Here is a 22,324-nt window from a genome sequence, read left to right on the forward strand (position 1 = left end):
ACCTGAGATTTCTAGTGTAGGATGAAATACATTAAGACCTAGAAGTGCCTGTTTCTTCTCACTGAGTATAAAGAGAGCTAGATGACTACCTCACATTTCAGCATTATAAATATCAAAATTTAGCTAAGATTAAAGATCTCTGTTGTATCAGCCTTGCAATCCTGAAAGATGGGAAAGAATATTCCCAAACTGACTTGGAAATGCTGATGATTTCTTTGACTGTGGAGGAAAAGAGAAAACCATATGAAAATGTTTGGAATTTTTCATAGTTATCTAAAATCATACAGGCCATAGTCAATTTTGCTGTGTGTTCTTGCTGCAATCTGCTATAAAAGCAGAATTCGGAAAACTCACATAAAGAGAGATATAGGAACAGGTTCCCACTACTTGCAAGAAATGGAAGTTGCAGGTTCAGACAGCTTGTTTAGGTGCTTTGTCAGGCCAGAGACTGTCAAGTTAAAATGGACAAAAACAGAGGGTATGTCCATATGCTGCTAAATGAGAAAACCGACAAGCCAGTTTCAGCGCTGGAGCCATGATTCTCCTCCTGCTTAACTGTTGGCTCACTCCTTGGCTATTTGTTTCCAGCAGGCTCCAGACAGAAACAGCCTTAAGCTCTGAGACTTGGCTGAAAATTGACTCTAATTTAGCAGCGTAGGTGCAGCCAGAGAGTCTAAATATGAAATAAAATGGTGCTAGCAATGAATGGAGTGCATAAATCATCATTCCACCTGCCTCAGGTAGGTGCAATATCTTATTAGATCCTTTACGAAATAACTGCATCGGTCTTCCAAGCAACCAGTAAGAAAAACAGGGCAGTAAACTGCATATGTAGATATATATGCTTAAATAACAAAAGGAATTGGATCAAGATCAGCTTTTTAATTCATAACATCCCTGCTGCTATGGAACCTGATAATGGATCTCTGCTGCGATTAATGGCGATTTGAACTGAAGACCTTTTTGGAATCGTGACTGTGGATGATAAAAGAAAACCTCAGATGATCATAATCAAGATATTGTTTGTGTGCAAATTCAAATTGAGTATTCAGCTTGTGTTTTCTCCTTTCATCTTTATACAGAGGTTGCTCACTTCTCATGTCCCTCTTTTTCCCATTTTGCTGCACTAACGAGTTTTTAATGCAAAGGAAAAGTGATTATAAGCAGTGAAGCAAAGACAGCTTTATAGAGCAAGACTGAGGAATTGAAGACATAGATCAGAGCTATCCACCAACCTAAGATAAAAGAGAAGTTCATGAAAACAGAGACATATAGATAGCTTTGATTTCATTATCATTAGACAAGAAAGGATGAAAAATGGAATAGCTGTAAAGCTGTTCATATCTAGTAAGTTGCCTATATTAATAAAAGAGTCTATGCAGAAAGCATTGAAGTGATAACGTAGAACAGGAAAATATTCTATAGTAAAATTTTTGTTCATATCTGGTTTTAGTGTAGTGTAATGTGATTACCAGATTGTAATAATGTAAAAAATACAAATATTATGTATGTATTAAATATTTTATTCATTGATGCTGTGTTTTTGTTTCATTGTTAAGCATGGGTTGTTTGTTTGGACTTTTCTCCCTCTCCCTGTTTCCTTTTGAACACAGATTCTGGGGATTCTATTTCTATTACTGATTTCATGGTTTATCAGATCTTGAATTGCAGACAAATTAAATAGTTGGTGGCTTTTATAGGAAGCTTTTGTTTGGTAGATACATGTACCTAGTTATAATATTCACAAGAGAACTACCTAATTACATTTGAAAGGTGCTTGACTAGATAAAGAATGATTTGTGTAGTTTTTTCTGATTGCAGTTAGAAGGCTAATATAGAAAATTAGCAGCTGGGAGTGGGGAGGAGTAATAAACGTTCTTGTACTGAGAAATAACAAATTTGTTCCCCTAAGATTAGGTCAATCCTAATGCTTCACTTCAGTTTTGCTCTTACAAGTTTGGGGGTTTTTTTGTTAAGTATAAATTAAGTAAAACACTAAAGCAGAACTATTTTCCAGGAAATATCCTGTCAACACAAAAACAAAAATGGCATGATTCATGGGTAATATCTATTATTTTTGATTAATCAATATTTTCTGGCCAAATCAAAAAATTACTGACTAGCTGTAGCTAAGGGACACTTTGAAATTCTTCTGAGATTTTAATAATAGAAGTATTTTCATTACTCTACAGTTTACTTACAATATAGTCAACTTTTGTAGCTTGCTTAGATGTGGTACTCTACCCATTTAAGAAATGAGGAAACTAGAAAAGGGTTGTTAAGTGAGTTGCCTAGAGGGACAGAGAAAATCGTGTCAGACTGGAACAAGGTTTCAGAATACTGCTTAAATCGGTGTCATGTCTTCAGCTGATAGATTTCTTGTCCAGTGCAATCCATTTTGGTGCTCTACATTTTGTAGCTTAATTTATTTTGACACTGAAACTCAGTGCAAGAATTGCATTAACATTCTGTGCCTTTTTGCTATTCAGCTGTCTATTGCAAAGGTCCTCTGTCATGTTCTTGCCCTAGGTTAATATAGTAAACAAGATATATTTCAGTATATGTATCAGTGAGTGATTTTTACGTAAGTACTATGAATTTCCTGTCTGGTTTTATATTGCGAAGTAAATTGGAGCTCGTAAGGCAATGATCAATTAATCTTTCTTCCATTTGTGAGAATAATTTTTAGAAACGTCTTCTATTTTTGACATGAAACTATAGAAACATTTGCACAAAGTCCATGAACACGCTGTATCAAATATCAGTCATATTATGTAAGCAACTTAGTTATCCATCATTTCAGTGTTTTATATACTGAACTTTTACTGTTTTCAAGTTTGTAGGCTTGATTACATGCCATTCAAGACAAAGGGGAGCTAAGTAGGCTGTAATTTAGATAGCCTCACCTATATGTTAAAAAAATGTGTTTCAGTAAACTGATCATACTGCAATATCTGTACGGTATGCCTACCAAATTACCTTCCATGTGCATTTAAGGAATTTTCTTATTTTCTTTTCCTTAGGTCAATGGAACAGAAATTGAATATGAATTTGAAGAAATTACTTTGGAGAGAGTAAGTATAATTTATTCTTCTCTTGTAGGAAAAAATATAATCTGTAATAAAAATAATGCAATTACTTATAAAATTAAAAGTGGTTCAGAATAAAATTATTTACATGTTGAATAAAGATGTCCAATCTTTATTCTAAACTATGAAAATGTGAGTGATGCAGCAGGATAAGCCTTTCATGTTTTTAAGAAGCTTCAGGTGTAGCTACTTGCAGACCAGTATCCAGAATGCTTTTCTTCCCCATAACTATGTCAGTGCTCAACTGGGCGTTTGATTATTGGGAAGAGCCTGTGTGACTTGGTACCTCCCTTTTAGCTTGTCAACTGGAATTGTGGCGTCTTTTCTCTTTTAACCTCCTTGATTTCCTTGTATGTGTGTGTAACTGAAGACATAATTTTATACTATTAAAAGAAAAAAAACCTGCAAAAGTGTTTTTAATGTTCAAGAGACTATATAAAAGCTATAGACCATATCTACGTGTAAAGGGTATGTTTATGCAAGTCTGAATTACGTGAGCTATAATCAGGGCTGGCAGTGAAGGCTTTGTTGGTAGTGTGGTTTAAAAGTAGCTCAAAAAAAGAGAGAGAGATTTAAAATTTGTGCTGCATCGTATCTTCCTGGATTTGGTGTTTTTTCCTTGTGTTTTGGTTACATAACTGTTTTCTTTAGACTGTGGACTGACTTTGCCACAAGATCAAGACCAGATGGGCCACATATTGTGTGGAAAGAAAGTCTAAGCTTTGTCATGTGTCATACTGCTTACAAAGATTTCTAATGGACGCAAGATTATCATTGCTGAATTCCTTCACTATTCTACCAACATCCTGGTACTATGAAGTTTTGTCATCTTGAAGCAAACACAGTTAGTCGTCTTGCTACATAAAATGTTTGAATGCAAGGCTGAATTTGCCAAGATGTGACTGATACCATATGAGCAAATGCCTGTAAGGTAGCAAACTACCATTAAATTAGATACTTAGATTATACAATTCATTGCACTTTTTCTGCATGTTATATTTTTAATTGTCCAGGATAATGAATTCTATAACCATTCAACTTAAAGGGATACAAGTTTATGTTCTCATTGATTTGCGCTCTCAGGCAAGAAAGAACAATATATCTTTTTACCATAGCCATCTTCATAACAGATAACATATAAGGTTATAGGCACTTTTTATCTAGTGTCTCTCAACTTATTTGCACATCACTAGTTATTCATTGGACTAGAGTTTCCAAAGGTCACTGAACAGAACACATGCCTCCTGGGTGATATTTTGAAAATCGCTTTAACAGATGTGTAAGTTATCAGTGTACCTACTGCAGAACGAATGTGATTTGCATCTCCTGTACCTGTCTGATGCAGATAATTAGTTATTCATAATATAATACAACACAACATAATAGCAGTTAAAGACTGGACAGCAATAGGAAAAAAAGCTACGGATTTTAATGGAGGATATTTCAGTTGTTTTCTGGATTGTGCTGAATCTGTGGCTTCTGATTATTACTGCTTGAAATGTTCTGTCACATGTATCAGTGTTTTGTCTCAAAGGCAGGATCCTGTGTCTGCTGGTTTTTGTGTGAGATATAAAACACAAGTGATTGCCTTTAAATAGCTATCATTTATGTTAGACTAAAAGCATTTTCAGAAGACAGACATTCTCCACGTTGATTATGCATTTTCTTCCACAAAACTGGTTTTAGAAATTAGATGGAAAATCATCTCTCTGTATTTAATGGCAAAGCTGCAAAATGTATTAAGGTTGCTGCTGTTGAGAGATAAAAATGTAGTTTGCCTATATCAAACATTTGGTAATAAACTTTCCATTTTAGTCCAGTTATCCAAGTTACAGAATTCTGCATCCCCTAAACCATCAGATATTTTCTTCATGACATTTATCCACATTTTGAAATAGTCAATATAATTTAAAGGAATTTACAAAGTAAAAGTTAAATTGGTTGAAGGTGCATTGAGGCTTTTGCACTCTTTCCTGCCTTTTTTTTTTTTTTTTAATAGCAGAATGAAAGGGAAGGTGGTAAAGGATTGATTACTTCAGAGCATCTCCTACTCTCTATAGACTTGGCAAGGACACCATTAATTTAATTGTAGGAGGTCACCTTCACCCATAGGTGACATGAATTTGTGTGGGATGTATTCCTGAAGAGAGTTTCTGGCTTAGGTATGATCCTTGCCCCAGGATGAAGAGATGGCTCCATCCCTTGGGGTAACATAGGAACCACTGTGTGCATGTTGGCAGAATGCGTCCCATGTGGAGCTGGGGAGAAGATCAGCAGGGTCTCAAAAATGCCAAAAGGACGCCCTGCTAAGGGACTGGGGGGATGAACAGTGCAGAGCTGCTGAGCATAACTGAGCTGCCTGAGACCCAGCTGGCGTACCAAGAAACGACTGCAAGGATACAGCAGGCTTGTGTAGAAAGCTTTTTTATTTTGCTCTTTGACATAATGCTGTTCAGTTGTTTCTATTTAAAATGTTGTGTCCTAGTTTACAGTTTAACAAGACTTGGGGTTTTGAGCTTGAAAGGCTTCAGTGAGAGATCATAAAGACAATGAATTTGAGGCAGATCCACCTTAAAGCTGTGATCAGTGCTGATCAGGAGTTAAGGAACTTGTAAGTACGCCTCTGCCAGCCCCCTCCTTAGTAGCATGCTTTTATCCTTGTACTCTTCGGTTGTGCCAGCCACTTATCAGGTACCGTCACCAATTCCTGAGCCCACCAGGATCACTGTTAAATAAGTGATGCTCATTTAGAGCTCTCATAAGAACCTACTTGAGTAACACAATTACACAGTTAAGAAAAATCAAACAAATTCTCTTCTCTAAAAAACAAAACAAAACAAAAAAAAGGCAGTTTTAATTCCTTCAGCTACCTCAGAGAATGTGTGAGTTTCTCTGCTAACTTACAGGTATAAAATGCAGATCCAGGTGTAAACTAAGACTTGGTGATCTGTAATAAACTACAATGCCCAAATGCACACTTGGACAAAATTCCTTAAAATAAGCCATTACCTTGCTCTAGCTTGAATATTAAAGACACCATAAAAAGGAAACTCTACATAAAATGACTCACATTAGTGCAGTGATGTTAGTCTTCCATTACTGCAGGGCTTGAAAAATATATCCAGCGCTATCAAGAGACCGGTTTGCACTTGTAAATCAGTGGTCAGTGTAGGAGATAACTGAATAGACTCCATGACAAAGCCTAGCCTAACTTCCGTAAGCTGGAGGAAAGTTTTAGTTGATCGACTCTTTGGTACAGCACTGTGCTTGGAGACATATGCTGAAGAGAAGATTTTAACAGAAGTTGATGGAATATCAGCCAATATCAATAGCTACCTTGAAGAAGAGTAAAGACAGACAGTGGGTCACTTAATGATTCATGTTGGATTCATGCCAAGTTCAACATCTGAGTTCAGATCTCAGTACTTTTTTGCTCATCTAACTTTGCTTATTCTTTAGATGTTAGAGAAAAAGAAGGCAGTTATGATTAGTAAAGCTGTTTTCACAGAATCTTTTAATGACTTAGCATGTATTTTCATTCTGTATCTGTATAAAAGTAAAATTATATTACTTTTTGTGGAATAGACTGTTTAGAAAAAATTCTATCGACGCTGGAATTAAAGACATCTAGTTCTCAGTGCATTTGCATCATGAGATTGACTGACCTTGGTATTTGAACTGGTCAAGCTCTGACTGAGAATTTCCCCAAGGTTGAGACATGCATGAAGTGCCTCTATTTCTTTTTCTTTTATACTCCTGTGGATTCTCTGGCCTATGATAACAATTCAGGTTACACTGCAGAATGTCCCTGTTTTTAATGAACCACATCATTTTACAAAGGTTTTAGGAATTTACAGTTTTGTTTCCTCCTCACTTTTTCAGATTTGATTGCAATTGGCTGTTGGGCTTACTACAGTTGAGGGCGAGACAGGCATGGATGCTCACATAGCATAATTATTTCCTTAGAAAATCAGGTTAAAGATATTCTGAAAGAGTAAATTCTCAATAATTATTTATCATCTGGGACTGTGCTGTGATAACTCTGATAAATTTTATTCTGTATCCACCACGTGCTCAGTGGAGAGACTGAAAATCTACTCTCTCTCTTCTTTCCTTTGAGTTGATATTTCAGTGACAACAAGTGCCATGAGAAGATTTCATTTTTCTAGTTCAAGATTATTGCCCCTAAAAGGTTGGGTTTCCACATTTCCACCAAATTCAAGGGTCTATTCAAATCTCAACTAGAAAGGCTAAAACTGTAATCTTAAGTAAACTTAAAGGGTAAAATTTTAAAATTCTGAGAAAACAGTGGAAAAACCAATCCTCATACATTTTGGTAGAGTAAGGAATTTATTTCAGGCCTAGGTTTTTATTTTCTTTGGTACCTTGTAAACCTAAGAGATAATTACTACTGTACTATTAATTATGCTGTTTTCATCACTAATTTCCTTTGTGAAAATGGAGAAGTTTGCAAAAATATGAAGAGGTGCATTCCACTGAACACTGAAGAGCAGTGGGAATTGGATTGTATTCAATGACACAAGGATTTTAATTTGACCCAGTGTCTTATTTTTTATATCTGTCTTGTTTTGGTAGAGATCATAGAATCATAGAATGGTTTGGGTTGGAAGAACCTTTAAAGGTCATCTAGTCCAAGCCCCCTGCAATGAGCAGGGACATCTTCAACCAGATCAGGTTGCTCAGAGCCCCGTCCAGCCTGACCTTGAATGTTTCCAGGGATGGGGCATGGACCAACTCTCTGGGCAACCCTCCATCTTTCTTATAAGCCCCCTTTAAGTACTGGAAGGCTGCTATAAGGTCTCTGTGGAGCCTTCTCTTCTCCAGGCTGAACAACCCCAGCTCTCTCAGTCTTTCCTCACAGGAGAGATGTTCCACCCCTCTGATCATTTTTGTGGCCTCCCCTGGACCTGCTCCAACAGGTCCATGTCTTTCCTGTGCTGAGGACCCCAGAGCTGGACGCAGAACTGCAGGTGGGGTCTCACCAGAGCGGAGCAGAGGGGCAGAATCCCCTCCCTCGACCTGCTGGTCACGCTTCTTCTGATGCAGCCCAGAATACAGTTGGCTTCCTGGGCTGTGAGTGCAGATTGCTGGGTCATGTCCAGCTTTTCACCCACCAAGATCACTGCCTGCTTGTATGTCTGGGAAGTAAGGTTTTCACTATTAGTCAGTTGTGTATCTGTTTTCTGCCTTTTTTTAAGGCGTTAGCAGTTGTTCATGCATCAGTATGCTTTGACTTCTCAGAAATGAGATTGTAGGACATTGCAGTGCCAGGAAAGTCCTCCTTTATGTGGTTCAGGAATAACAGACTGGAAGGGAGTGGTCAAGAAATGGCCACTAGGAAAAGGTATTTTCAAAGTTTAAAAGCTTATGCCGTAGACACATGCCTTTTGAGAACCCAGAGTGCACAAATCAATATCCAGCCATCAACGGCCCTGGTGGAGTGGTCTGACATCTTCCAACAGGAGAAAGTAAATCTTTTAAAGTGAGTGTCCCTCAGGTACCTGCCGAGCTCCTCCAAATGCAGTCTTGCTGTCTGAGTGTTTAATTCTGCAGAACTGTAGATGTTTTCTTCACTGTTGAAAGCTTTCTGACTGGGTGCCCTTATTATGTTTCTTCTTTGCTAGGCTCTGCCTGCTTCCTAAGTGACAGCAGTGGTAATTATTCTTGGCCTCAGACTGAAATAAATTGTAATTCAAAGGCAGAATCCTTCTTATTGACTAATTTATATCGTTTATAGTAGAATAGTGACCTATGGGTGTTTATTGCAATAAAGCTCACCCATAGGAATTTTTTCCTGGAAGGAGCCAGCAGTCAGCCTATGAGAAGTGGCAAAAGTATCTATGTATGGAGCTGAGTTATCAGCAAACAGAAAATGTGAATCCCATCTTTTTTATTGCTGTGCAGACAATTTGAAAAACTGATCTCTTGGGTATCCCTATAGAGTCTTTGCAGTGTGTTTCTCTGTGTATGTGTAACACAAAGTTCTGTAAAATGAAAAAAGTAATTGAGAAAGATCCTTGAAAATACAGGTGTAGTGCATGCGATCACTCTGCAGGAAATTCTCTTATGCTTTCTAATTCAAATCACGTCTTAGTTTAGAGTTGACGCTGATAGGCAGTAATATGAGTGGCTGTTGTTTACCTTCAGAGAGGTCTGTAAGCATTGGAAAGGGCAGGCTCTCTGGCCTCTAGATGCAATGGATTAAGCAAGGTCTGCATTCTCCTTTCATCTCTCGAGCCTTATCAGATTTTCCTTTGACCTTAGGTTGTGCAGGAGCAAGCTGATGAAAGGAGCTGAAGGATCCTGGTGTGCAGTCCTGCTAATGTGACACTGAAATACCAGGTCAACATTTTCCAAAGCAACTGCAGAATTTGGTTGCTTTAGTTCAATGACCTAAATTAAGATTCCTTGGAACAGTCTCATTTTTGTGTAACATTACTCACCCAAAGCATGTGACTTTCTCTCACCTCAGAGGAGCCCTAATTTGGCACCCAAAATATAACTAATCACTGGAAAACTTTGTTCTTTGTTCTTATTCTGTCAGAGAGTCATTATGCTGAAACTATTCTTGGTTGTAGAGGTGTGCATGTCTTGAGGGGGCCTGTTCCACCTGTGCTCGGTAGAGGTACAAAACGTGCCAGTCTGGGGTATGCGTGGAAAGGCAGAAGAGCTGGGAAAGGGAGGGCTGTACCTTTTGAGGTACAGAAGCTCCTGCCTGGTGGTGTTAGCTGTCATTCTGCACATACAGTGTCTGGGACCGGAAACTCAATAAACCCACATGACTGTCTTACTGAAGACTATTGGCTAGAGAAGTGAAGGAACAGCTGTTAATATTATATCCCTCTTAGAGATGTGAACAAAATATTTTTATTTATTGTTATCGCTCTTAACAATTGCATTGCTACCGGTTGGGAGTGCGGTGAAGTAGAACAGGCGAGCTGCCCACAGTTGTCCCAAAAGCAGTGATAAGACTAGGAGGACTAGTCTGTTTAATGTCCTTTACAGATAGGCATGGTCCCAACTGCTTCAGAATATGCACTGCCAGAAGAATTTGAGTTATCCAGGGAAATGTTAAAAAAGCACATGGCTTTCCATTCAGCCTCTGTTTATAAGGAAGACTTGCCCTATATTTCATCATTGCTACAGCTATGCAGAGGGTGCATCCTTTCCCAGCTGTGGAGTGGCAGCACTTCTCATCTCAACAGTCACAACAGAAAACTGTAAAGCCATGAAAGGAGACAAAGGAGGGGAAAAGGCTGTAAGTGACTAGGGAAAAAAATTTAACTGCTACACTGTAATTAGGAAAAGAAGCTGAAATAATACCATACATTTAGCTCCCTCTCGGTGCCTATCAAAGAAATTCATATTTTCATATTGTTATCCTAGAATCTTGCTTTTAAATCTAAGTGGCTGAAAAACATTGCATGGATGCTAGCTCAGTTAAATCAGAATAGTGTATTTCCTTGGATTTATCACTGCAATGCCATTTAAACTCCTCTGAGGGCATTATCTCAGTGAAGGATGTCCCCTGCCATGCATGTGTGCTAGCTTTATATTTCAGATAGAAAAAAATACTTAGTTTAGATTTACACTTGATGATTCAAGCTTTCCAAGGCAAAGAGTATTTTTATTACTATGAATTAAGCTTTTATTCATTTGTAGATTTATTTTTTAATGTCTATGTATTCACTGGTTTTAGAAATTCATATAATGGTTTCTGGGTATTTCTTTAGTTGAGGGGTTCACAATTTGTTTCATTGAGCCCTCAGGTCCAGGGAAGATTATGAGAGTTTTCCTGTTGTGTGAGAAATTTTAAATAACTGAATATTCTGTTATGAAAGCTCACTGCGGTATTTTACATTTTCAAAATAATTTGAAGCTTTGAAGAACACTCAAGCAGAAGAAGAAACTTGGAGATTGTTGATATATTTTTTTAAATTTAATAAGAGTTGCTCGACACACTAGGCCATTTTGTTCCCAAAGGAGTAAAAGAAATTTAATTCTCCAATATACTGAATCGCAAGCCTGAAGTTACTTAAACTCTCAGCATTGAAAACTCACAGGGAATTTGTTCAGGGAGAGAATGTCAGTAGAAAATACAGATACTAGAAAGGAGGCATTAACACAATATTAGAAAGTATTCTGAAAGTGGTAGAAACAAATTAAAAATCAACTGCAGAAAAAAATTCCCCAATAGTGATAATGATGTATATTCTATATAAAAAATGAAGAAAAGTTGAAAAGTTAAGCAGCATCTATTTAGGAGTTCAAAACCTATCTATGTGAGTGCAGGAAAGAGAGTTCTTGTTCATCTCTACTTGAAAGTTATCCCTTTAACTCTGCCAAGATCACTGAGACCTTGAGTTACCTATTATGTGAAAAGTTATTTCATGCAAGTCATAGCTGCCTAGACGCAGCGTTCTGCTGCCGTTTCTTTTAAATTATTATTATATTGACATTTTGTTTTTCAGGTAATATCACTCATTTATTGCCTTTCTTTCATTTCGTAAATCACTTGCTCTCACCAGATAGTTTGCAGTGAGTAATTCTGCTGCTTTTTTGCATTATTTACGGCTTTATATTAAAATTGCCTTTACTTTAGATGTAGCTCTTTAGGGTGTGGCCTTTCAGCTTATTTGCTCTATTATCTTTAGCTGACAAAGTCCAAGCTTTATCTCACGCCTGTTTGGTGTTCGGAAAGGGAGCACCTAACGCAGACTGGTTGTGAACTTGCCTTGGTAGTGAAAGGAGAGCAGAGAGCATCAGAGGGGTGCCTTGTGCCATCCCAGGATAACAGTGTAATGCAGGCAGAGTGAAATTCCTTCTGCAGGTGCAAATACAGTGGCTAGCAGAGGAGATAAACTTGCAGAATATTGCAGTTTCTGAAAGGAATACTTAAGTGTGCAGTAGATAATGTTGGTCTAATGAAAAAAAGCTTTGCACAGTGAAACAGGGCAGCCTTTTGGAGCTGTATCCTCGTCCTCTAGGCTGATGCTGGAAAGCAGACCTTTCCCCTCTAGCTTAGCACTTCTGCTGTTATTAGACAATAATTTCACCTGGAAATAATTTTGCAGGAATAAATCCTTTATTGATTTGAGAGTTTAACACAGATTTAGGGATGTTCTGAGTGCTTGGATAGTGTCCCAATTTTCAGGAAGTGCAAACAAATGGGTATTCTGCTCCACACAGTTCAGCTTTTCTAAACTGGCATAAAAAGCGTACTAGCAGAAATCAATCTAAGCGTATCGCCCAAGGAAACCTGAAGTGTCCCACCCTGCAATACTTCAAATCAATCAGTGCTAGTCACTAATGAGCAGAGCTGCAAGTGTGACTTCCAAATAAACATACCAGTTCTGAATAAAAGCTTCTGGAGGACTAATAGGAGGGTATGTATACACTAAAAAGAAGTAATATGTGTGTCTGGAATGCTATCTTTTCCAAGAAAGTATGTAAGAGTCTTCTTGCAGAAAGATTGAGAAAGCAGTGCAGAAAAAAATAAGACAAATTAAAAAGCTACAAAGCACTGGTTCGACTTAGTTTTCACTTAGTTTTGTGACTGGCATTGACAAATAATATGTAGATTTAAAATGATATGTACATTTAAATAAATGAGAACGATGAACCTCAATTTACTGGTAGAAAATGAATCATTCTGGAGATTATAGTAATCATCTTGCAGCAAAGATGGTCATTTTCACGGCAGGACTTTTTAAAAGGCATCTTTGATGTACTGGATTTGTCTCTTCAGAAAAAGCCATGTTTTGCATTGCAGAAAATTGCCTTTCATTTTTGTTATTAATTTAGAATCAATTGTAATGCATAAATTAGGGCCACTCAACCTTGAGGAATCAGTATGCCACTTCCGTAGGGAATGACACTGCAAAGACGAAGAGAAATAAGGGGGGAAAAAAGGAGGAAATAATCTGCTGGCTTACCCAGACTGAATTCAACAACTGTCATTGCTGTGCATCATAACATAGTAATACAGTATCACAGTAAAAATTTCTAATTTGCTCTTTGAATGCAGCACCGCAGTTATTTTCTGTTCTTATGCAATTATATTTGAAGCAGTCAGAAGATCATTAGTCTTCCACTTATAACTACCATCCTGCTTCTCTCTGACTCAATGAAGGGAAGAAAAGCTCTTTCTCATCAAAAGAGGGTTGTGAATTGATCTGGTACACTTTTTTGCAAAGTAGTTTTGCAGGAACAATAGCCCACTTTGTAGCATGTAGAAGTTCCTTGGAATTCTACGATATAGACCATTTCCTCTCAAAGTTGTCCCTATGTTTAAAACTGCAACTAAATGTCAAATAGGTAAGGTAACTCCAGGTATGCTGAAGCTGTAAGTAGTTGAAAAGCAATTGTACGCTGCTCATGCATGTTTTATATTGCAAGATACTGCTTTACCTTAAGAATTTGACCTAGCTGGTAAGTCTCAAACATGGCTTGAAAGTCACCTTATGCAGCTTAATGTGATATATGAATTCTGACTGAATTCTATGAATAATTTATTTTTTTGAGTGGTTTTTAATTTTGCAGAGTTTAACTGGTTGCACTTGGAGCACAATACACATTTCCTATATCTCACCTGCAAAGCAGAAGAGAGGTCCTGGTAGCACACTTTCACTGTGCAAGTTTAATACATAGAATGCCATTAACAGGAATTAAATTATATGGGGGGGGAGGAAAACCAAAACTGAAATAAATTATGAGCTTGTAATTTTAATTTTTACTAATGTTAAATAATGCTTTGAAGTGCAAATACCTCTCTTAACTGTGGTGGTGATGATGATAATGTACCTAGTGTTTTTTTCATATCTCATGATGGGGAAACTTGAAGCACAGAAAAGCAGGCCAGCTGTAAAAGTAGCATGAAAATACACATATCCTACTCTGTAGTCTAGTAGCCTACTTTTTGAAGTCCACTTTGAAGACTACACAGTGAAAAGTACCTACTCCATTGATATAAAGAGTCTTAATAGTAGTGCAAAATTCGCAGAAGTTTAGGAGAAATGGGAAAGAAGGTAGCAATTTTAGATTCTTAAAATGTCCCTTGAATTTTTAAAAATGCTAAAATATGTGCACTAACTACTTGTCCACCCAATAGTTATTTAGGAATGAGAAATGTAATAAGAATAATTAGTTTATACAAAACATTGGCAAATGTAGTTATAAAATAAATACTTGACAAGTAGATATTTTTATTATACTTCCAAAGCAGAAATAGGGCTGCATTACACACTGAGGTACTTATGATTATTGACAAAAACATATATATAAGAATATTAAAACACTGAATATCAAAATCGTAATTGGATTTTTAAGCAAGGAAAAATGCTATACCTATGCAACTTATATTATAATTAATATGCTTAGAGATTTCATATTAAGCTTTCTTATGGGAAATCTAGAGATCTATTGTTATAATTCAAATGTGGAGGAATGCCTTTCTGAGAGGAAGCTTAGAAAAGGAATATGATATTTCTAGGTGTATTCATTATAATGTGGGAGAAATGAGAGTCAAGAGTGTGTGTGTATAGACCTACAATAAAAAAAAAAGAAATTGTAACTGCTTTGAGCTATAAATTTTGAGCTAATGTAACAAAAGCCATTAAAAATCAATGTCTACCCTGATTTTCCACCTCCAAACAATATCATTACTCATCTCTCCTAGCAGCAGAGAAATATCTATCAAAACAGGCTGAGGAAAACCATGATCTTCCTGAAACTTCAGTGCTAGTTTAACTGGGTGGAAGGAAATCAGATAAATCAAAATGTAGTGAGGACTTAGAGTCTAATGCAACTCTATATGAATAAAGCCCAAACCTATCTTTAATTATGAGAATGAGCTAGGGTCTTGATTTTCCAATCTGATTTCTAAAGGAGTTGAACAGCGTCTGCATCTGTCATGCTGTGTTTTCAAAAGATCTTTGAGTACTGAAGAAATTTCAATGTATTGAAAGAGAGCTAATGCTGTGGTGGTGCTTAAAAAGGGTGAATGGGATGGTGTGAGTCATCATGGTATCTGTGTAGGTCAGAGTAAAAGGAGTGCCAGACTGCTCTGGGTAAAACACAGTTAGGTATTATAAACTGGCCAAATCTGAAGTCATATGTCAAGAAAGAGAATACAGCCTGTGTATCCAATGAAGGACTCCTGCCTGGAAAGCAAAGAATCTGCAAAAAGTCCTGGGCCTCCTTGGCTGGTCATCAGCCAAACACAGATTTTCAGTCCGGTGTTGTAGCCGAAGGTCTAGTGAAGACCTTAGGTGCATAACTGAAGACTGTAGAGTAGAACAGATTTGGGGATGTGGAATACAACAGGATCTGGGACCTGATGTGTAAAACTTTTGGAATATCTTGCTTAATTCTACTTGAAAAAGATGCCGATAACTGAAGACTCTTTAGGGGAGGCCTTGAGGGTTATTGCGACTTTGGAAAACACGCCCTCTTAGTGAGACACACAGGAAGCTTCATGAATTTAGCTTTTTGGGGGGGAAATTAACAGGTGACTTGGTCAGAGAAAACATGAACTTAAATGAGAAATAAGCTTTAAGAGAGCGTTCTTCATCCTACTTGGAAGGAGATAACAGGAGCTGATGGTTTGATGTTGAATTTAGGTTGAGACTGGACATAAATATGTTAATAGGTTAGCAATGAAAAATGAGAAGGACTGGATGAAAGTTTTAGGAAAGGCAAAAGGGTGTTAGGCAGCAAGAAAGTAGCTGATAGAACAAAAAAAAAAAAAAAAGGAGCATAATATAAGTACTAAGAAGGAGAGAGTATTAATGAATGCAAAAAACATTGTCAAACACTAACCAATCAGATAAAGTGCAAAAATGGACATTTTGGGAAGGACAAGGGACACAGCAGGATGTTGGAGGTTAAGATCGGGTTCAGCCATGTTAGCGTATACATGTGACACATAGCTGTGTTTGTAGCATATTTTTGAGAGATCAGCAAGGCAAACCGAATGCTCAGAAACAACATAGCATCCTTTACTGCCATCCTTCTTTACTTTATGAAAAGTAGAAGACGTTAAGAAGGCATTAAAGCTATGGGTTTTGTTTGAAAAAAAAGTTCTCGAGGAATGCAAGGAGGCAGATGTGTGCTCAATTTCTATAAGAAGGGGAAGAACTGCAAGGCCTATCCTGGCTTTTATCTCCTTTTTGCAGTCGTTGCTCTGCATAAGTAAGAGACATTGTGGAATTAAGTGATATTTTTCTCCAGAGATTATTTAAGTAGGTCCTACAGCCTATATTAGGCAGGAGTTCAAAGTAAATGATCCAGTTATGTCCTCTGTCTTAGATTAACTTTGAAGCATTGATTACCTACTTGGACATAATTAAAAAGGTGACATTTTCCCAAAACTGTATTTGTAAATTAAATATTTTTATCTCCTTGCTCTGAGGAACAGGGTATTTCAGGTGCTGTAGCATAATGACTGTTGTTAAATACTGTCATTTTAATGGTGACCAGAGTCAGCAGAGATCAACCCCACAAGTTCTTAATGTTTACCAGATGATGTATCAGAGTGTCTTCGCTGGAAACCAGTCTTCCATAAATGGAGACTGAACTCTGTATGGCCAAAGTGATTTTTTTTAGAGGACTTTTGAAACTTTCAGGAAAAATAGTCTTCAGATTGTTCAAATTTGCTTATAATATACTAGAGGAGGGATAAAGAAAAACCTGAAAAAGAGTAAAGAAAAAGTAATGTATCTGTGAAAAATACATGCTTATTGAAAACAATTACCAAGAAAAAGTGTTTGAAATAACACACACTTGAAATAAATAAAATTTTAAAATACAAATAAACATTAGACAAAACCAGCCTACCTGAAGAGGAAATAAAAACAATAACAGCTGTTACGGGACACAAATGTATGCTTTGGAAATTGTCAGATTTTGTTATATTATTCTGCTATGCTTAACAAGCATTTTGCTTGTATTGTATTTTCTCGGGTAAATCTACTCTCTAGATACCATGGCTAACTAGCAAAAGTGATTTATAGATACAAAAGCTCTTGCTTCACTGGAAAACAGAGTGTACGTATGAAAAATGCACAAGTCAAAGTGAATAATGAAGCACAGTGCAGCAATCAAGCTGGATCCTGGAGGCCAGCTACACTAAAGGGAGCACAACCACATTAACTTTTTCTCAACAGAAACATGTGCAACAATACAGTGACAGGACTGTGATGCTAAATAGAGTCAATATACTCCACTGTAAACCGGAGTCAACGTTAGTTTCAAGTTCTTTGCACAGTAATACATTCGAAGTATAACTATGTCCAAAAAACCCACAAAAAGCCCTAGTGGTCAGGTGTACAGTGAAAAACTAAGTCATGAAGAGGTTGATAGGAGCTTGAAAATGGTGGAACAAAAAAGCCCCAAACCAGGTGTGTTTAGTTGCAGGTGAATTTTAGACTGCATAGAGATATGCAGCCTATGAGAGAGAAAGGTTTTGTTAAGAAACTGAATGGCAAACCAACATTTTTAAAGCTTAAGGTGAAAATGGAACTAGAACTGTAAACACTGTTATAACTTTTATCAAAGTCTCAATGGCCCCAAATCCTCTGTCCTTCTTGAAAATTTAGAATAACAAAAACGTAGGGACAATGTGCAAACATTGGATACCCTGGAAAATGCCATCAAAAAGCAAATGCAATATTTTCCTATATTTCTTCCATTTCTAATGAGTGTGTTTATTTTGTTTTGGTTTTGCCTTTCTTATTGATGTCCTAGCTTTCAGAGGTCTTTAAAATCTGGTGATAATTGCTTTCTTTCCTTCTTATCTTTGGCAAAAAATACAATTTTTGAAGATGTTACAGTGTAAGAATTGGCTATATAAATAATTTTAATAATAAGTAAAAATCAAAGTTATGTATCCATGAAGATACCTGGTAAATTGGTTCTCAGGATTAGTGTGTGTTGTTTTCTCAATCAGGTTTTCCAAAAAAATAAAGGATTCCAGAGCATCTATTTACCTCGCACGTGCTTGCCTTGTAAATAACTGTCAGAGCCACATTGGCCAAAAAGCTGTTACTTCTTTGAACAAAAAGTAGTGGTAAGAATCATAGTTGGTTATAAAGCATCTCGAAGTTTTGCCTTAGAGGATACTATTTATGTGGATAGGATATTGAACAAGTCTTCCAACAGAGGCAGTGATTCACCTGGATAATATAATAAAGCATTTATCTTCTCCACATTTGGGAGAAAGGGAGCTGCCACCTTTTTTAATGCTGGTATTTGTGGCTTAGATTCATAAAGGGACTTAGATGGCCAAAGCAGCCACATAGATGAAATGCAGGCTTCCAACTCTAAAAAAGTGCATAGCAATTTAAGTACCACAGGTCCGTGTGCATTTCAGAATGTGCTGCCATTGATGCTGGTGACCTTAATTCCACTCTTGTGCTTTCCTGGGAGTGCTGCTGCTCATAGATCACCACTCGTCTTTCAGCTGGCACCATACGAGATTCATGAACATGATGTCTCTGGGTTTGAGTCACTTCAGAAGTTTGATTTCCCAGAGGCACTCTGAACCTGTTCATTTAATAGGGAGGGATGAAGAGACACGTGGTAGCTGCCTATCTGTTCCCACCCCACCATTCAGATGGAGGCATGGGTGATTAAGATCTCTTTAACCTGGGGAGCTATGAATAAAGTCTCCATTTCCTAAGAAAGCACTTTAGTCCCCAGGCAATTTGCATCCATATGATATTGACATGCTTGAGCCTCCCTTTCAAAGGAGCAAGACGAAAGAAAAGCTACCGTGGAGTCAAGAATTCATGGTTATCAGGACTGGGAATGCAATAGATAGAGGGAACTTGTTTCTGTAGCCCTAGGGTGTTAATCTTTACCAGGCAGACTGGCAATTGTCTTAAGGGACTACTAGGACATTTTGCATTTTGAAAAGTTCCAATCTAAAACCCAGAGACAACATTAGGTCTGAGCTCAGTGAGTGGGTAGAAAACTGGATCTCAGGTCTCATTCTATTTCCAGCTACAATGGATTGTCTCTTCTTGAAGTGCTGGGTTTTTTAGTACTCCGAAGATTTGCTAAAATTGTTATTCAGGATGCTATTTATGATACTTGATTTGCTGACTCCTGCTTTGATGTAGAATAAGGAATATGGCTTTGTTTTCATTTCTAAATAAGAGAATCCTTATTTGCATCATTGCTAGGATGCAGTAGTACCAGCTGGAGGAATCTTGCTAGAAATTTTAACAGATGGATTTAAGTCTTTCTTTTTGACATTTCTAACCTGAACACATCTGGGAGACTGTGTTCAGATTAATTTTCAGAGTTTCTGGCAGTATCTAAAGCACTTTTGGGAAATTATAGGAGTTGTTGCATTGATCAGAACAACTGATCCAAAGCTCTCCTGCAACAGCGAGGCCTTTTAAAAGTGCACTGCAAAGCGTTTCAGGGATTTGAAGGTCACAGCGTTTGCATCATAGACAATCGTGTATGCTTCAAAACAAAAGTGCTGCAAGAAAAGCATATATAAGAGTTCTCTTTGGATGTAAGAAAGGGCAGCGTATCCCCATCACACGACATTTGGGATCTCTAACATTTACACTGTGGAAAACCCAGTCATTAGACATTTGTCATTTAATTGATCGGTGGCAAGAATGATGTCAACATCAATTTGAAGAGACTACTGCAGAAAACGGGACCTGATTTTATAAGTTTTTTCTTCTGGTTTTTGAGTGAACAGCTGTGTGCTGCAAGGTAGAGTCTGAATTCCTTGTAGTGCTCCTGGGAAGCAAGTTTGAAGGCATTAGACACAGGCAAGACTGAGTGAAAAAGTAAGTCACTCCTAAATAAATTTGTTGCTGTAGCACTAAGTTGTTTTAGAAAACAGTTCATTGCTGTGGAGGTATTGAGAAAGTAGACATTAACCCAGTGAATAACTTAAAGCAGTATGCAAACTGAAATCGATGGAGAAACCACTCTTTCTAATTAATTTTTTCTAGTGTCATAAGGCATAGACAAGCGCTTGTAACCTCTGTTCGCTTTCTTTTTTCATTTATTTTCTCTTTTGTTCTTTTTATCTTTGTAATGTACCATTCAAATAGTAAAGCACTTAGTAATGAGGTTTCCTTCAAAAAAGCCTGCTGAGGCAGCAGTATTGTTTAGAATAGAATTAAATAGCACTTCTCTTAAACCTGCAAACTGACCAAATTCAGCCAATTATTTGTTGTTGTTGTTTTTATGCTAACCAAAACCAGTGTCCTCTCATATTTGTAGGAGAGAAGAGTCTCTTGCTGTTTGCTTGATCTCATGTAGTAGTTTGTGGCCATTTAACAAACAAAAAGAAAGCCACCTATAACCTGAAAATGTTATGAAAATAAGCTAGAAAAAGGGCAACATCCTGTACTTTTTAACTTACAGAGGTAGTTAAGAATAGAATGCTACTGCAGCTGGTGAAAAAGGAAATGCAAAAAAAAAAAAAAAAGAAAAAAAAGAAAAGGCACCCACCAGAAATTGTAAAGGAATGGGTAGAGAATAGAAATGAGACCATCAGAGAAAACAGATGGCATGTTCATCTTGCTTTAGGCACACACTCATAAACTGATCCAAAGCCTCATGAAGTCAATAGGAGGCTCTTCACAGTCACTAATGGATTTTGGATCTGGCCCTAATGAAGAGGGTGATACAGGCTAATTGCCTTACTTAGTCTGCTGATAGAGCTGATAGATGTAGTTTCATAAATGCAAACAAGTAAAAAAGATTTTTAAAATTCTTCAGCCTAATATTTACAGGGTGAAGAGCTCACAGAAACCACAGCAACAGAGGCTTTGTTCTGTCTTGATTTTGTGTTCCAGTCAATAGTACTGTTATCTGTGTATTTTTCATGTTTCTGTGCAAATATTTTATAAATATTAAATTTAATAATTTTGTACATGTGCAATAGGGAAAATGGCCCATGGGTTATTTAGCTTTTATGCACTCATCTTAGCCTGTTTCTAGTGTGTTATTGATCTTTAAAAATACACAGACTAATGCTAGTATAGTAATTATTTTCTCATCTGTATCACCATGACTTTGCTTATCAATATCCCCATATTCTAGCTGAATTTGGTGATGGTTGTTTCAATTTTAGTATTTCTGGTTATTGAGAGAAGTAATGCTGGAGATTGTACAATTACAAGAGACTTAACTTCTCTATCTGGAGAACAGGCAGTGCTAATAATAGATACTAGGTATCCCTGGATTTCATAGCCAATATATTTCTTTACCAGATGGTGACTGAAACAGAAAGAAATGGTAATATTTTAGATCTCACTAATAAAGATCTCACAGAAGACTTGAATTTAGCAAAGAACTTAGGACCAAGTCCTATCAAATCATTTAAATTAAAAGAAAACATTTCAATTGAGTTTCTCAGTGTATAAAGGGAAAACTCTAGGAAACCAAAGGAATCAGTTACTGAGCTAATTTGCGGAGGTAAACACTGGAAACGGAGAAGACTTCGAAAGACTTTGAATGAATTTTGCTACTTAGTGGGGAAAAAAGCTGTAAGGAAGGATCCTGGGCCTTAAGTGGAGGAAAAAATGCTTCTGACAGAATATTAAGAGTAGAAAAAAGGATTGGTCTGTGGCAAAAAGTACATCTGAGAGGTCAGTATTTTAGAGAGAAGTGAGAATTGGCAAAAGTCAAGCTGAAATAGACCTTGCTAAAAAAAAAAAAAAAAAAAAAAAGAAAATCATTACAAGTTTATTTTCTAAATAGAAAAAAAAAACCCAGGGAATAAGTTTTGGAGCACTACCTAGTGAGACAAAATAATGATTGGTTTTGCACCATCTTCAAACTAGTACTTTGACTCCATATTTCTTAAGGACCATCATTTTGAATATGGACAAAAGGCAAAATAGCAAATTGTTTAGAAATAGAACATATGAGCAAGGAAAACTTCAAAAGCCCAAAATGCATTTAAGTTGTGGGAGGGCAGGTGATTTCCTTTCTAGAATTTTAAATAAACTAAATAAAGTTTTTAACACATCCGTCAAGTCAGTGGTCACACATTTGAAGCGGAATATAGCAAGTTCATGTCATGGGAAAGGAGAAAATATGTTGCAACCCATAGTTTCAGCTAAATAGCATGCTAAACTTAGAACAGCTCTGAGTGTTCTTTCATATTTAGGTCATGGAAATAAATGGAAAATTTGATAAAATTCAACACAGTTTAGCAAAGCTAGATTGTACCA

At 37.0% G+C, this 22,324-nt stretch overlaps 1 protein-coding gene across 32 annotated transcripts in view; it reads left to right on the top strand.

Moving 5' to 3' along the window:
- The window catches only part of DLG2 (discs large MAGUK scaffold protein 2), a 1,027,713-nt gene that overhangs the window by 623,827 nt on the left and 381,562 nt on the right, over window positions 1-22,324 (top strand). For all 32 annotated transcript variants that reach the window (XM_052812305.1, XM_052812308.1, XM_052812306.1 and 29 more), the window contains one exon: window positions 3,024-3,074. In XM_052812305.1, coding sequence (XP_052668265.1) covers window positions 3,024-3,074 — 51 coding nt within the window. The remainder of the gene's footprint in view (window positions 1-3,023; window positions 3,075-22,324) is intronic.

The sequence above is a fragment of the Harpia harpyja genome, chromosome 17, assembly GCF_026419915.1.
Source record: "Harpia harpyja isolate bHarHar1 chromosome 17, bHarHar1 primary haplotype, whole genome shotgun sequence".
Classification (NCBI taxonomy): Eukaryota; Metazoa; Chordata; class Aves; order Accipitriformes; family Accipitridae; genus Harpia; species Harpia harpyja.